Source organism: Dermacentor andersoni, chromosome 2 (assembly GCF_023375885.2).
Source record: "Dermacentor andersoni chromosome 2, qqDerAnde1_hic_scaffold, whole genome shotgun sequence".
NCBI lineage: Eukaryota > Metazoa > Arthropoda > Arachnida > Ixodida > Ixodidae > Dermacentor > Dermacentor andersoni.
The window spans coordinates 105,111,394-105,126,754 of NC_092815.1; the positions used below are offsets into that span (position 1 = coordinate 105,111,394).

At 43.1% G+C, this 15,361-nt stretch overlaps 1 protein-coding gene and 1 pseudogene across 1 annotated transcript in view; both read left to right on the forward strand.

Annotated features, from left to right (window-relative positions):
• The window catches only part of jbug (filamin-type immunoglobulin domains fbug), a 194,927-nt gene that overhangs the window by 171,952 nt on the left and 7,614 nt on the right, over positions 1-15,361 (forward strand). The window contains exons 45-49 of the mRNA XM_055076682.1: positions 185-310; positions 613-759; positions 2,198-2,302; positions 3,143-3,328; positions 7,299-7,403. Coding sequence (XP_054932657.1) covers positions 185-310; positions 613-759; positions 2,198-2,302; positions 3,143-3,328; positions 7,299-7,403 — 669 coding nt within the window. The remainder of the gene's footprint in view (positions 1-184; positions 311-612; positions 760-2,197; positions 2,303-3,142; positions 3,329-7,298; positions 7,404-15,361) is intronic.
• LOC140216102 (zinc finger MYM-type protein 1-like) lies at positions 11,837-15,357 on the forward strand (annotated as a pseudogene).

Consider the following 15,361-nt stretch of genomic DNA (forward strand, 5'->3'; position numbering starts at 1 on the left):
TATAGCCTTATAGCAAGTATCGGATATAAGGATGGTATACGTGTGTTAGAAATGGCTTCATTACAATGAGGTTCAACTGTACTATGTACTGTGCTATCTGCAGGCACCTGGTATTTTCTGTATGCACACTAAGCATATCGAAGCACTTACTTTGGGCTTGTGACAAATATATTTTTTTCTTCAGGGCCTGACTCAGAGCCGGAGATGACTATTGAAGAAGAGGAAGAGGGCATCTATGTCGTATCCTACCTCCCCATTGAGGTTGGAGTGTTCGACGTTCACATCCGCTGGAACAGCAAAGATATACCTGGTAAGAGAAACTGCATTCATGCCTCGACCTTTCTTTTCTTTAATAACAGCCATGATAATGTTGTTGTACTGAGCTTAGCATAGCAGAAAATGGAAATAAAGGTAATGACATGAAGAAATTAAAAATAACCAACACTGTTTCAGTGTATGTGAAAGCTTCATGTTGTTTTCACATCAGAACAAAGCATTCATATACAATAAGAAAACAAGTACAGATACATTTCGGTGTTGCTTTTGTAATGAGAGAAATTCAGTTGCTGAGGTTTGAAGCATGCTCATTGCTGTTCTTTGTTCTACTTCCAGGAAGCCCATTCCATCCAAAAGTAGCCGATCCACAAAAAGTGCGAGCCATTGGTGGCTGGGACAGCCTCATGGATGACGAAGGTCGCATCCCACTCACTGTAGGACAGGAGAAGAAGATATCTGTGGATGTTGGTGATGCTGGGCCGGGTTAGTAATTGTCTTGCAATACAAGATGTTTAGTTTGTTACCGTGCAAAAGACATGAAACAGTGTGAAGAAGAAATGACTAAAGAAAAAGAGAGCATCACTTGCAACTAAGTTCATTTGGTGTAGACAGTTCACTTCTTTAAAGTAGTCGCTAGTTCATGCACACACATTTACTCACCGAATTCATACCAAATAAAAATGAAATGAAATTGCTCAAATGCATGCTTATTCCAACATAAAATAAAGTAATTGATGTTCACTGTTGCACTGGGCCACAAACATATCACTGGTACAATTGTCTCGTTGCTTTTTGATGTTGCTCATGGGCCAAAGCATCTTCCTATTGTTTTGCATCTTGTACACCATGAAAAATATGATAGCCCAGCAACAAGTGTAGTGATACACAACTTTGAAAAACTACTGCATTTATTGATGGGTTATATAGAAACAATGGCATTGCTAACCACCATTGTACAACCCCTTCCGTTCAGTCGTAGTTATTACCTAAAAAGCATGTTAGCATCAACAAGCGAAATACTGTATCTTTCCCTGTATAATCTGCACCTCCATCAGAACAGCCTCGAAAGAAAGCAAGTCCACGCGTATAACTGTATAAAACTCTCATATATTTACACAAACAGTATTTATTAACAGATACACAACTCATCCAAGTCATACTTGCGGCCAGTGACTCTTTGTTCCCTCCATCTTCGGTGATGCTGATAATCTTCTGGGAAAGGCAGGCCGTTGAGCGCAGATCATCATGATCCGAGGTTTAGTTTGCCGGTTCTGCATGCACTTCCCTAGCTACTAAACGCAAGATGGCGACCCGTAAAGAGGAGGAGAGTGGACAACCATGAAGGTGGGGAGAAGGGAGTTTCAACATGCAGGGGTGGAAGGAGGGTGAGGTTCCCTAGTAGGTAACAAAACTTTTAAGGACAGAGAACCTTGACTTGAAGTGTGACTTCAAATGAGCACGTGTGCACTGCTGTGAAGCCGTACCTCTAAGACAAAATTCACATATAACTTGCCTCTCAACTTTACTCTTCAATTTAAAAAATTTTTGGTGTGAGTTATATGTGAATAAATATAGTAATTTACTGTTGTGGCGGCCTCTCTGTTATGTGAACCATCATCTGAACAAATGATTCGTTCAATTTAATCATACAAAGTGTATACAAATACATGCATGGACATGTTAGTATACAGAAGGAGGTCCCATAGCAGAAGGCTGTAAGGGGACCTCTTACGCAAATTCGTTTGTGACTAATACGCAAATCTATTGGTTACATGATAAGGATTGTAGCACAGTGTCACGGGTGCTACATTTTTGCATTATATTTCTTTTATAATGGCTTCCTGTTACACTATCAAACAGCATTGCAATTTTCCCACTGTGGCTTTTCAAAGCCCTGTTTGACAACTTATTTTTCATGCAGGCAAGCTTAAGGTGGAAGTGCGCGGTCCCGAAGATGTTGTGGAAACGCATATGGAGCAGACCAGCAGCCACCGCTACCGAGTAACTTTCACACCTGAAGAAGAAGGTAATGCTCTTGCATTCGACACTCTGATGGCAAAGGCTGAGTTTAAAGAGAGAGAGAGAGAGAGAAAGAAAAAAAAAAGCTGCATTCTTTCTCACCCCCTCCCATACACTAAAGCTATGCTTTGTTTTATCAGTCAGCACTCACAGACGTGAATTCATAGTCACCATTGCCTTGCCTGTAAATAGAAATGTAGCCATAAGAACTTCATTTGGCCCAACTGTCAAATACGAATGTCATGTATTGATCTCATTCTTAGCGCTTCGATTTTTTTTGAGGCAGAAATTATTTGGACACAAGGTCTTTTTGACTCGGAAGAAATGCAAAACAGCCCATCTGGCATATCAATCCTGATATGGTGTGTATTAACATATTAAATAGCTCCCGTGTAGCAGATGGGCACTTGATGTTGTAATACTTGATGAAAGAATAGAGAGATAACGCGCACAAATGGCTTAAACTGTAAAATATTGCCTTCACTGTATTCTGGGTTATGCTGTACTTTCTCAGCTATAGGAAAAAGGAGCATTAATATTTTGGTGGAATGCAGTACATGAAAGTCAAATTATAAATATTACATACTTTAATAGTGTGCTGCTGACAGCACAGTGATGAATTGTGTGTACACAAGTGTGTTCACATGTTTTTCCTTTTTCTTTGAAATTTAGCGAACATCTGTCAATGAGAAAGCTTTAATTAGGTGTAAAAGGTGGTATGGTTGCACGTTATAGTGAAATCCCTATGCAGTGGATGTTCTTAGCAGCTTACAGCTAAATTGTGGGATAAAACTGCAGGGAAACTCACACCTCACATGTCATACCTTTGCTTCTGAATCTGTTGCAGGGGACCACTTTATTTATGTGTACTACAACGACGTGCCACACCCTAACTCACCATTCTTGGCGCATGCCGAGCCACTGCCACCTGTGCTAGATCACACTCGGGTGGTGCTGCGTGGGCACGGTCTAACAGGTGCCAAGGTTGGCATGGAGGCAGAATTCGTCATTGATGGCTCTGATGCTGGGCCAGGTATGGAGAATTGTACGATGTTTTTAAAGCTTTGCATGGAGAGAAGGGGAAGTGCTATTCTCAGGCATTCACTTTTGTAATTTTTCTGAGATTTTGTGCAACTAGCACAGGATGCGTCAGTGCCTATATGCAACAGCATCCCTGGCACAATACCAGAAATGCCGTCACTCCTAGACACTGAAGAATTCTGTGCTAGTGGCATGAAATCTCGCAAAAAGTGATTGTATTCTCGCAAGTGAATGGTGGAGAATACCAACTCTGATATCACAGTACATCATTCGTATAAGTGACCACTAATGGCTTGAACAAGAAGAAAAAGAACCGATGGGCCCGAATTTTATTAATCATATCATAAAGAGCGAACAAACAAAGACACGAAGGACAAGATAGGCAAAATTACTTGTACTTACTAATTGAAATAAAGAAATTATAAATTAATGGAAATGAAAATGGATGAAAAAACAACTGGCCACAGGTGGGGAACGATCCCACGTCTTTGCAGTACGTGTGCGAAGCTCTTGCCAATTGAGCTACCTTGGCGCCGTTTTCCCATCCATTTTCCGGGGCAAGTGCGAAGCCTTTTTCTGATGGCTTCGGATAAGTAATATACAAAACCGCAGAAAGAAATGTCTGGTAGCATACAATGAATTAAATGATTGTAAAGTGGATTGTACAGCTAAACCTCGATATAACGAACTTCAATATAACGAAATTCTCTATATAACGAAGTATTTAATTTTTTTTACCTCTTGTCCATAGAACACCTTGTATTTAAAACCTCTATATAACGAAGTGTGCTTGTGTGCAATTTCAATATGATGAAATTTCACTGCTGCTGCAAACCAATACTGAGACAATAAACGGAAATTTCCGCAGATGCAGATGGTCAAAGGATTAAATTACAAGTGGCTGTTCGCAAACACACCTCTCAAATCATGTGGCTCACAACAAGAGTGATCTCCAAAGTGGAGCCACATCATGTTCCATATAGTCCAACTGCAATAAGATCCTATCGCGCCCCTTGCGCTGTGTGCTTTAGGTGCTAGTGAAAGCATGCAAGGGTGAGACATGAAAGGTGGTGGCTTCACGAGTGTCGCCTTCCTGTGTGAGCAAAGGAAAAGAGAGAAGCGAGCTCGCAGTAATGTGATAAAGCTTGTGAGAGGGGGCGGAGTGGGGAGAAAGTTGGTGCGCGTCTGTCTCGGTTTCTGGTGCGCGTTTTGGCCGCACCTGTGCATGGTTGTAAGCACGGCTGAGCGCATACGCAGCCGCTCAGCCTGCTTTAGAGGTAATTTGCTGCGTGTGTAAAGAGTGGGTGTGCCGAGACGGTGCGGCATCATGCAAGGTATCTTCCCACGTGTTTAGTATTGGAGGTTGCGTAATCTCGAGTTTCAGTGACCCGTTGCAGTGAGAGGCAGATGAAACATTCGCTTTCTGCTGCCGGCGCTCTTCGTGATAGCGTAATCCCAGTGCGGGCGACGCTATCAGCCGTTTGAGCAGATTGAGTGTGAAAGCGTGGCTGGCTTCACTTAATTCATACCGCCGATGTGAAGATATTGTCGACATGGCATGAAATCGTATCGTTCATCGCCAACTCCCAAATTCATAAAAGGTAATTGTTTTCTCATTCAAATTAGCTTTTTTTTTTTTCGCTTGTCTGATAATTTGGAAAGTTCTGCAGCCCCTTTCCATGTAAGAAAAATTGATCGGTGACTGTGCTTACTTGCATAAAAGGTCGAATTTCAATATAACAAGAATTCGATATAACGAAGCAAATTGCCGATTTTACCGACTTCATTATATCGAGGTTTAACTGTATCAGTATACAGTGACTAACCGCTGTATTTAAGAATTCTAGTTAAGTTGAAGCCCAGGCTTGACTTGATCTGAGTGATGCCTGGCATGAACATGCCTAGGACGCTCATTGCATTTCCTCCGGCGCATTCACAATAGGAGTAATTTAAATCAAGTCAATCATGGGTTTCAACTTGAGTTGCGTTCTTGAATAAGGGGGTAAATGACTGGTGGCCACCACAATGATATAATGAAATCATGAAAACGACAATGAAAATGAAGGGTATTATCAGAAATACTAAGACAGCAGGGAGAAACAGAATACTGTTAACATTCATTAATTCAATTCCAGTTAACTAAATTTTTCAGTTGATTGATATATAGATTGTTTATTGGTATATCACAATACATGTGATTCGAGGCGATACTGACCAAAGGTCCCGGCCGGCGCCCGCGCCTATACATTTCTATGGGCCCAAACTCCTGTAATTTCAATATCGAAATTGGCCTTCACTGGATAATTCGAACTTGACTGATCAGCTTTGCCGCAATATAGACGGTTATGCGGTGAAGCATGTGCAATTTATTGCAGTGAAGTGCACCAAGAATGGAAAGGGGACTCTGCCACGGAACATAGTACACATTCCTTAATTATACAGGCGTGAACGCGCCATCTCCGGTCACAGTACAAGCACCTAGATGCCTAATAAGCATGCTGACAACCTTTTGGAGCTGTTTCTGACGTTACTGTAACGATTTGAATCCTCGTTTCACCCGCCATGTGCTTGTATATGAGACTGTTAATGGGGCCTAGTACATGTTACTTAACTATATGTATGCACACATGCCGTGCATCAAGAAACAGAGAAAAACAATCTGTGGTTTAGGAAAGCTAATTAAAGTAAGGCAGTAAGATGAAAAAACAAATGACCAACCCTTCCCCTACGAAAAATGGGGTAAACGAAGTTTGTCCTGCGTGCACTTGACCTTGTTACAGTTAAGTGACCCACAGATAACGGTGCCGGAGCGGGTGCCTCCCGCTCCCTCAGTTAGGGATTCTCTTCTCATCGCTGTCAGACTGCTTGGGTTCGGGCGGCTTTAACGGCTGGATCGGTGCGCCGATGGCAAGCCCTCTTAAGGGAGAGTTCTCGTCACCGCTCGTCGAACGCTGCCTGTTCCTTGGAGGAATGCACAATGCGTGGGCGTCCCACCCATTTTCTGAGACTGAACTCAACAGAAACGAAGCTGGCGCAGCGTTTGTGAAACCCTTTCCTGCCTTTTCTCTCCCCTGCGGAAGCGAAACGGCTCTGATTGGTTGCTCGCGTGACGTGAGCATGCGCCTATGCAGCTGGAATCCTTGCTAATGACTCAAGCTCCAGAGCCAGCGCAGCTGTCAACTCACCAAACCGTCCTTTGCTGCAGCTGCTCTGCTCTAGGAGCAACTGAGTTTTTGCGTGACCAGACCGCTGCCGAAACTTGTGAGCCAATACAAGCTTTGCTTGAAAAACTCCGAAAGTGAAGGGATATTTAAAAGCAACAAAAGAGTAAGGATCTTTTTAAAACTCTGAAGGCCTGCCAGTAAACTCATTAGGCATCTCTGTGCTCGTACTGTGACCGAAGCCAGCGTATGTACGTGTTTAAATTAAGGAACACGTGCTATGTCCCGTAATAGTGGTGCCTTTTGCTGCTTGTATACTTCGCCACGTAATAAGTTATGTTGTGGCAAAACTAATATAAAAGGCAAATAGTGCGAAGTGAATCAACTCGTCTTTGTGTGTTTTTCTGCCTTTTGCTTAATTAGACCTGCTGGGTAGTTTGACCAGTTTCGTTGGTCCCGTCAGGATCGAATCAATGGAATTCGACTGTATTGGTGAAGTACTGTAGTCACCCTCTGCTGTAGTTGTGTGCATGAAAGAAATAAGAAAATTGGGGAAGAAACATGAGAGCTCTGTAGAGTGAACAATGGGCATATTACATTTAGTGTTTACTTGTTAAACTTTCACTAAAGGAAGGCTGTTCTTCCTACAAAACCAAAAGTTAGCTTTCCAAGCTAGACTTGAATTTTGACCCGTCAACAGGGTTGATGCTGGGCTTTGCTCATTTTCATTCTAAGTGTTTTGTGTGAGGTTACTCGAACTACAGGCTAACTCAGTGTGATTATTTTTGCTTTACTCTTTAGGTTGTCCTGAAGTGAGCCTCAATGGTGTCAAGACTGACATTCCGGTGCAGCTGATTCCACTAGGCAACAACACGTACAAGGCTCTCTACACCCCTTCAACCTCAGGTATGTTTTCCAAGTCGTAGATGTTCTTGATTTGCTACTTTAAAAGAATGGGTTTGTGTGTGTGTAGCATGTATCTTTCAATGAGCTTGTCTTGTCACCACCTTGCTGAATCTAAAACCAATTAAAAGTTTCTTGTTTAATGTATACTGCTATTGCCTTGTGTTTAGTGGCAGGTCAGGCACACTACATAGAGTCGAAGTTAGTTTCACTGTTTCATAGGACGACAACAGCATTAAAATAAATGTGCCAGATTTCAGTGTTATTGCAGTGACTTTCCCGTGTGTGTGTGTGACAGAAATCCAATATGTTGGCCTGTTTTTCTCTCTAAATGACTACTCTATGTTACAAGACAGTGTAGATGCTACTTTTGAATAAGTGGGTGCCTAAGTTGTGCTTGCCCTGTGCACATGTCACAGGATGTGCTTTTAATGCCGTTTTTTTTTTTTCCTTTTTTTCTTTTTTTTCAATCTAACTTCAGTTCAAATACTTGAGGCAGTGCAAATACTTGAGCAAATTGTTCAAAATTCTAGTCTAAAGGTGGCAAAACATGCTTGGATGGAAGATGCTGTTCACCCACATGTACAGGGTGGTCTAATTAGCGTGGAGCATGTGTAAATTCCTTCTAAGCAAAGTGCAATTGCCCGGCTTTGCAGCAGATCACTTGTGGTTGGTGCTGCTAGCACCTTTTCATGCCCCTGTGCTATACATTGACGTAGCTTCAGCTGGCGCTTGCAGTTAGAGCACCAGCAGGGTGAGAGCAATGCATAAGAGTGTTCTATTTAACAGTGGACTGCACTGTACAATCTGCCTGTTCTGGCAATTTTTCTTCAGTACTCTCAAGTATTCTTGTTTGGCAGGCACAATTTTTTATGTGAAGAGCAGTTTCTTGTTTCTTATACCTAGAATAATTTGCTGAATGAGTGTCTTAAACTTTAATACATGTAGCTCTTGCACCAGCTTGAGATTTAAATTGTCCTTGTTCAAATAAAATTTCACATGTCATTATTCACAGTTAATTTTAACCACCTAACCAAATAAGGTCACATCGGCAAAATAAACAGCGTGTCCTCATAATATTCTTCATGCTGTTGTACAGGGATACATCCTCTGTTTAAGAACATCCCCTTAACTACAGAGGAATCAATGCCTATGTAGTTATTGTTTGTTAGCTCACAGCATGCTCATACAATGTTGTGATGAAAACTGTGAGCCTGAAGTGCTAGAAAAAGGTTACTGCAAGCAGGGGTGGCGCCAGTTGGGGGGAGGGGGTGCACAGGGGGGCGGCTGCCACCACCCCCAAAATTTCCGGCTGCCCCCCCTTGACCCGACACCTCCCCCCCAGAGCGCCAAAAAGATGATCCAAGGTAGGCGGTATGAAACAAAATGTCAATTTTGATGTCTTAAAATTTAGAGACAGATATGTGAGAGCAGTACCGCTTACAATGGATGGCCTTGTTTAAGCATAACAATTTATTATAGAAAATTTCTAATCATAAGCAATTGCCCTCACGCTTGTGATAGAATAGGTGCTTGAAATATAGCGCGAACTGCCGCAGTGAGATAAAAATGGTTCCAATGGTTCTAAATAGATTTAAAAATGGGCTGCATTTCTTCGTTGTTCGGTCTGCTTGCGTGAACCGGCAAGTTAACGGCTCAGATGTAATAGCCTCAGTCACGAAATCGCAAGTGGGGTCAAACGAGTTGAAAGGTCATGACCCTTCTAATGTGCAGCTTTTCTCACAGAAAACTGTCGGGGCGACGCTTCCTACTCTTAAAAAGACCCGGTAAGCCACCCACCCTTGCAGGATGCCACCACTTAGCCATCTGCTCCACAAACCGAATTGCCTGTCGGTAAAGACACGGCGCCGAATGGCAATGCACTTGGGACTGTTGCGGCTTGAAGTGATGTTTGGTCCAGGAATCCTCCAAGCCCACTGACGAGTACATCCAGTAGTAGGAATGAAGGAGAAATTATGCAGATCCCATGCACTGTGGAAATCGATGTACGTGAAGCTTTCTGTGTTGTTTGCTTTGATTGACGATAATTAGCAGTGATGTTGATGGTGAATGTTTCATTTCTTTCACGTTCAGTCCAACGCAACAGTGCTGTGTTGACATTAAACATTACCTTGCATGCACCCCAGCTGTTTGTCTGCTTAGTACACAGAACACACAGGGAAAGGTGTTTGTTTGAGGCATTGTTGTGTGCCATATTTTATAACATCTGAGAGAATAGAGTATTGTCATTGCCCCACATGGCACATGGCATCGTGGCAGAAATATTAAATTTAAATTGAATTATGTTGTTTTTTATTCTGCCTTCGTCGAAATGCGGCTGCCGCAGTTGTGATCAAATCCGCAACCTCGAGGAGTGACATATGCACAAAACTACCGTGGCTGGCACAGAACTGTTAATTTGATGGGCCGACGCTTCCATGGTGTTGCCTAGACCTTGCGGTGTGCTTTAATTAATGTCATGCTTGACATATTTGCATGGCATTTATTTTTCAGAAATAGCAGGGATGTATCGTACCATACCTTGATCTTAAATTTATCCTGTTTCCCCACAACCGCTGTCGTAGTAGTAGTAGCGTAGTAGTAAGGTTTTGTTGTCTTCTCATGTCATCTTTTCTCTATCCCCCCTCCCTTCCCATTGAATGGGAACTGCGAGCGAAGAGTGGCAAGGCTGTTACTTACTCGTTAAGTGAGTGCGTCTGTTCTACTCAATCTTTGCTTCCTCTTCCCCCTTCTCTCTACCATTCTAGCTAGCTAGCCTTTGGACTTGCACGTTATTAGAGAGGTAAGCGCTGCAGTTTTTGCAATGTTTTTAGGGGGGTCACGAATAATTACAGCTGTCCAGAAGCTAATGTGGCGACACCCAGGAAACTCCAGAGGGTATGTGCACATTTGATGCGGTGCAAAGTCCAAGCGAGTTTCTCACGTCGCCTTCTTTGCCGCACTCCTGTCATGTATACACGTGCTCTGAACACCCCCCGGCGCGATGTCCCAGACAGCAGCAGCAGTGGGAAAGTCAAAGGAAGAGGAAAAGAAAGCTTTGCTTTAAAAGGGTTTATTTACAATATGTACACGGGCTCCCGGCACAAAAGCCCACTTCCTGTAGGAGCATATGAAACGTCTGAGTTCACATCAGGACACATCAGCCTCTCTGAACGAAAGGTCTCTGCTTTTTAACCCCTTATCAGGCGACTAGGCTAGGGAATCTGATGACGGTATCATAGCCAATCACAAACGTCGAATCGGTCGCAATATCCCGCCAGGATTTCACGCCGTTCCGCCTAACTCCGGCTTCGATGGCGTGAAATATGCAACTGTATTGCAACCTGGGAATCCAAGGTCGGCGCTGTTCTTCAGTAGCCGTCAACTTGGGCGCCTTTTATCCATTAGTTCAGGTTGTAATTTTCAGGTAGAGGGTCTTGACCTATCAACAGACGGCGTCAAAGCTGCATTGACTTCTGGATAGGCGGGTGATGAATGGGGTGGGTTGCCTCTGGTAAACGTCTAAGAAAGGCTCTTTGCTGTATTGAGTTGTAACAGCAGCTTCAGTAGTGAGCGATGACAGCGCTGCAGCTGTGATCGCCCTGGGCACACAATTCACCATGTGGCGGAGCCGTTCCGCTCATTACACTGGCCTAGTTCTAGTTCGCAGCGGTGGCACCAACCACTTCAGCCAATTCATTTGCTCGCTCGCAAGCAGTGCTCGTATCGTGGGAGGAAATGCCAGCCTATCTCGCCACCGAAGAGGCTCCAACGTGTGGTCAATGCCACAGGACCTTTGGGCTGCTTTAGAATGTCGCAGAAAAGGTCCATTGCCGACTTTTTTTTCGAAGAAAGCGGACCAAGCAACAGTGCGTCCACACCGAGCTTTCTGCTTCAACAATGGGAGATTCGGAGACGCTCCATGAACATGAAAATTGTTCTCAGCACTCCGTTTTGATTCATCTTGAAGTGACTGTGAACAGCATCACTTCTGACGAAGCTTGTCCGTCCTTGTCTATGCAAATGGACAGTGAGTGTGACGAGCTTTCCGCATCGTGTGCAGCAAGGGATGAACTCGATTCTGCGACCGAATTCACCGCCTCAGATGTGGATGTCGACCATGCAGGCCATTTGGACATTTCGAAATTTCAGACAGAGTCACCCACACATCCAATACTGAACCCATTTCTATCTAAGAAGTATGGCAAATTGAGCAGAAGCTTCCACTTGGACTGGCGCTGCCTAGTTTTTTGGTTGGAGTACAGCGCGCAGGCTGACACAGCTTTCTGTTAGCCTTGCAGAATGTTTTCTACTGGTGCCAATGAGAAATCTGCATTTGTCAACGGTGGATACGGTAACTGGAAAAAGAGCCCTAGAAAAACATGCTGGTTTCAGAAAGCACGAAAACTCACTCACGAATAGTCTTGCCAGACATCATGGGTTTGCTACATGCAGCTGAAGTCAGGAGGACAGAGAAAGTCAGTTGCAACACATCTCAGCACCGCATACTTCAGGGAAGTGCAGGAAAATCGCCTCTATATAGCAAGAGTTGTAGATATTTTGCAATTCACTGTCTCTCAGGGAAATGTTCAGAAGGGCCACGATGAAAGTACCACAAGTGAAAACAAGGGAAACTTTGTTGAGCTTTTGAACTTGTTTGCAAAATGTGACGATATTGTCCGAAAGAAACTGAATGGTAAAGCAGCGAACACGAAGTATGTTCATCATTCAATACAAGACCAGATCTCCGAAATTCTCATCTATATCACATTAACAAGTATAAAGGAAGAGATGAAAAGCTCCAAGTACTTTGCACTTATTGTCGACGAAGCCAAGGACTTAAGCAAGACGGAACAATTATCTATTCTAGTAAGGTACTACGCAAGTGGGGCTGTCTTTGAGTGGTTTCTTGGATTCCGCAATGCTGAGCACTTGGATGCAAAGTCACTCCTGGGCTACGTAAAGGAAATGTTGAATCGCTTTGGCATAGATACTCAACTGTGCATTGCTCAAACATATGATGGTGCGAGTGTCATGAGCGGTACCTCAAGGGGCACCCAGGCGCTGTTCAGGCAGGAAGTGCCGTAGGCAGTGTACGTCCACTGCATGAACCACCACCTCAATCTAGTCATTGTGGATGTTCGCAAGGTGATAAAACCAGTGAGGGATTTTTTCTCTCTTTTAGAATGCCTTCCCTGAGTGGATCTGCAATTCACTCTCTGTACATAGATGTGCAGAAAAGGTTGTCTTTGGCAGTGATAGAACTGCAGCATCTCAGCGATACATGATGAGCCTGCCAGATAGCGGCTTGCACAGTGACAATGAAAAGTGTTCCTGCTATCCTTGTATGTCTCGCCGAAGTCATCGCTACAAACAGCAGGCGGGCAACGGAAGCTAGGGGTCTGCTGGAGCAAATGAACTTCTTGTTTTTCTTCCATTTAAGCCCATTTACCAAGCTACTCAGCCGCCTTAAGGTTCATTCGGACCTATTGCAAAGTAGAGACTGCAATATTAGTCAGGCATCCCTCATGGCACGCACAGTCATTGATGAGTTCTCTGAAATGAGAAATTCACAGAACGCACTTGACACTGTCTCGTTCTTGTAAGAACGGGGTGTCCCAAAGAGAAAAGCAGAGAATGACACGCCTTCTGCTGCATTTAGAACAAGTACGTATTGAGTGAAGGACGGTGTGTTGAAGACGAACCTCCAGATTCAAAGGAAACATCCAGAGTCGAAGTTTTTCTATCCGTTTTAGGCCACCTGATTGCGGAGCTGACTAGGCGGTTCACGGAGAATAATGATATACTCTGTGGAGTTAGGGCTCTCCACCAACGTAGTGAGAATTTTATGGACATCTCCTTACTGAAGCCTTTCGCTGAGTACTATGCATACGACATTGAAAGCATTGAAGTTGAGTGCAAGCTGATAATGAAACTTCTTCAGCGCATCAAAGCTGAAAGAAAGTGCAAGATAGAGACACTGCTGCAATTGGTGACTGTCTTGGGAGAATATAAACTAGCCTTCCACGAACTACACAAGCTAGTTGTTATCACCGCATCGTCATCATCTTGCGAGCGCACGTTTTCGTGCCTTCAAATATTGAAGACTTATCTTTGCAGCAAGATGACGAATAACCGTCTGAGCGACCTAGCTGTGCTTGCAGTTGAGCGATCTCTTGCCAATAAGATAGATCTTCAGCGTGTTGCTGACATGTTTGATGCTGCATACAGTAATCAATGTATACGTCTGCACTAGTATGCCAATATAATGATAACCCATCGTATCTTTGCGGCGCTTTTGTGGGAAAATTGTGTGGCACGGGCGTAGGACTGATACCTATACTGGTATCAGAACACCCGCTTCACCATCGAATAAATCGCGGCTGTGTTTTGCCTTATACTGTCACAGCGCAGGCATTGGCATCTGTGGTTGTGACAAGACCTTCCTCTGTCCTTGTCATCGCTTTGAAAGAGACTCCATATAGGGTGCTGTCCGAGGACATGTCGGTGGACTAGCTTCTCTAGTGAACAGTGTTATTTATGTTTGTGAAACCTTGTGTACTGTATGACCAAATGTGACACTGACTGAAATACCTATTGCATGCTCTACTTTTGTAGTTCTCTCCTCTCTTCTGTTTGTTTTTATTATTTTCCCATATACATTTTCGTTATTCTTTTGCCCATTTCCAGCCTTTAAAATCACCAGCCGGCGCCACAAGAGTGTATTAATTTTTTTTAATGTAGCGCGTATTTACCATATTTGGAATTGATATGCACATTGCTTAGAGGTGTTAGTTCTCTCTCTTTTTGTGAAATATACTCTTTTGAAGCTATATTGCGGTTTCATTAACTGATGTTATTTTGTTGCTGCTGGGTACCTGTTTTTTTTTATTTATTTAATACTGCTTTATTATGTATGGGCTTTACCATGTATTATATAAATTTTCATTTTCTTAGCAGATGCACTGCTATGTAAATATGCTAAATTTTAATTTATATCTTACTGCGATGCTGGAAGAGCTTATTCACACTGATGTGTTTATAAGGCCTTCAGCCCATTCAAAATAGTCAAAACACATAAGTTTCCCACCTCCCTTCCCCCTCCCCCCCGAAGGAACTCACTTGTGGGTGCCCCCATAGTAAAAGAATCCTGGTGCCACACCTGACTGCAAGATGGTTGCTTTGTAAATGCCACCTTGTGCACAGTGTTGTTAACTCATTATTATCACTTGCCCATTAGTAAAAGCAGTGGCAAAATGTGTGGCTAGTATTTCCCTGATTTCTATATATGTATGTTACGAATACAGGCCACTGCAAACAATCCTTCAATCAGTTAGATAATTAAAGAGGAATTATGAAGAGTCAGAAATGTTAATAGACTTCTAACCCTAATTCGAAGCATGAAATTGAATTTAAAAAGAAAATTATGTAGCTCTCATTGTGTTATGCACGACCTTGGAAGTCTACATACAGTATTTTTTGGTGTCTAAGTCGCATCCTTGCATAAGAGACAACCCCTAAAAACAGCCATTTTTATGAACAAGTTTATAAGATGCACAGAAGTACACATTTTGCAGCAAGATACTAATGGGTTCGCATGCACGCATCTTCGTTACGAAAATGCTGTACTTAACCTGAGTCTGAGGTGCTCAACTCCTATGCACCACTGATTGCCAGGGATTTAGGCAACCCAAGAAAAAAATTTCGCACCATTCTTCTGCATGCACAAAGCGAAATTGTTTTATTCACGTCAAGTGAACCTTTGTCATTAGTGCGGCCATGTGGTACCTCCTGTATTCATTAGGGTAGACTTGATATATAAGATACACCGGCAAAAATTTTGGGAAACAAACGCACTTTATAGACCAGAAAATGTGGTGCAATGTTGCAATTTTAATGCTTTGTCATATGACTCACTTCTGCCATGTATATCATGCTCTGCCTCCTGCGCGGTACTTTAC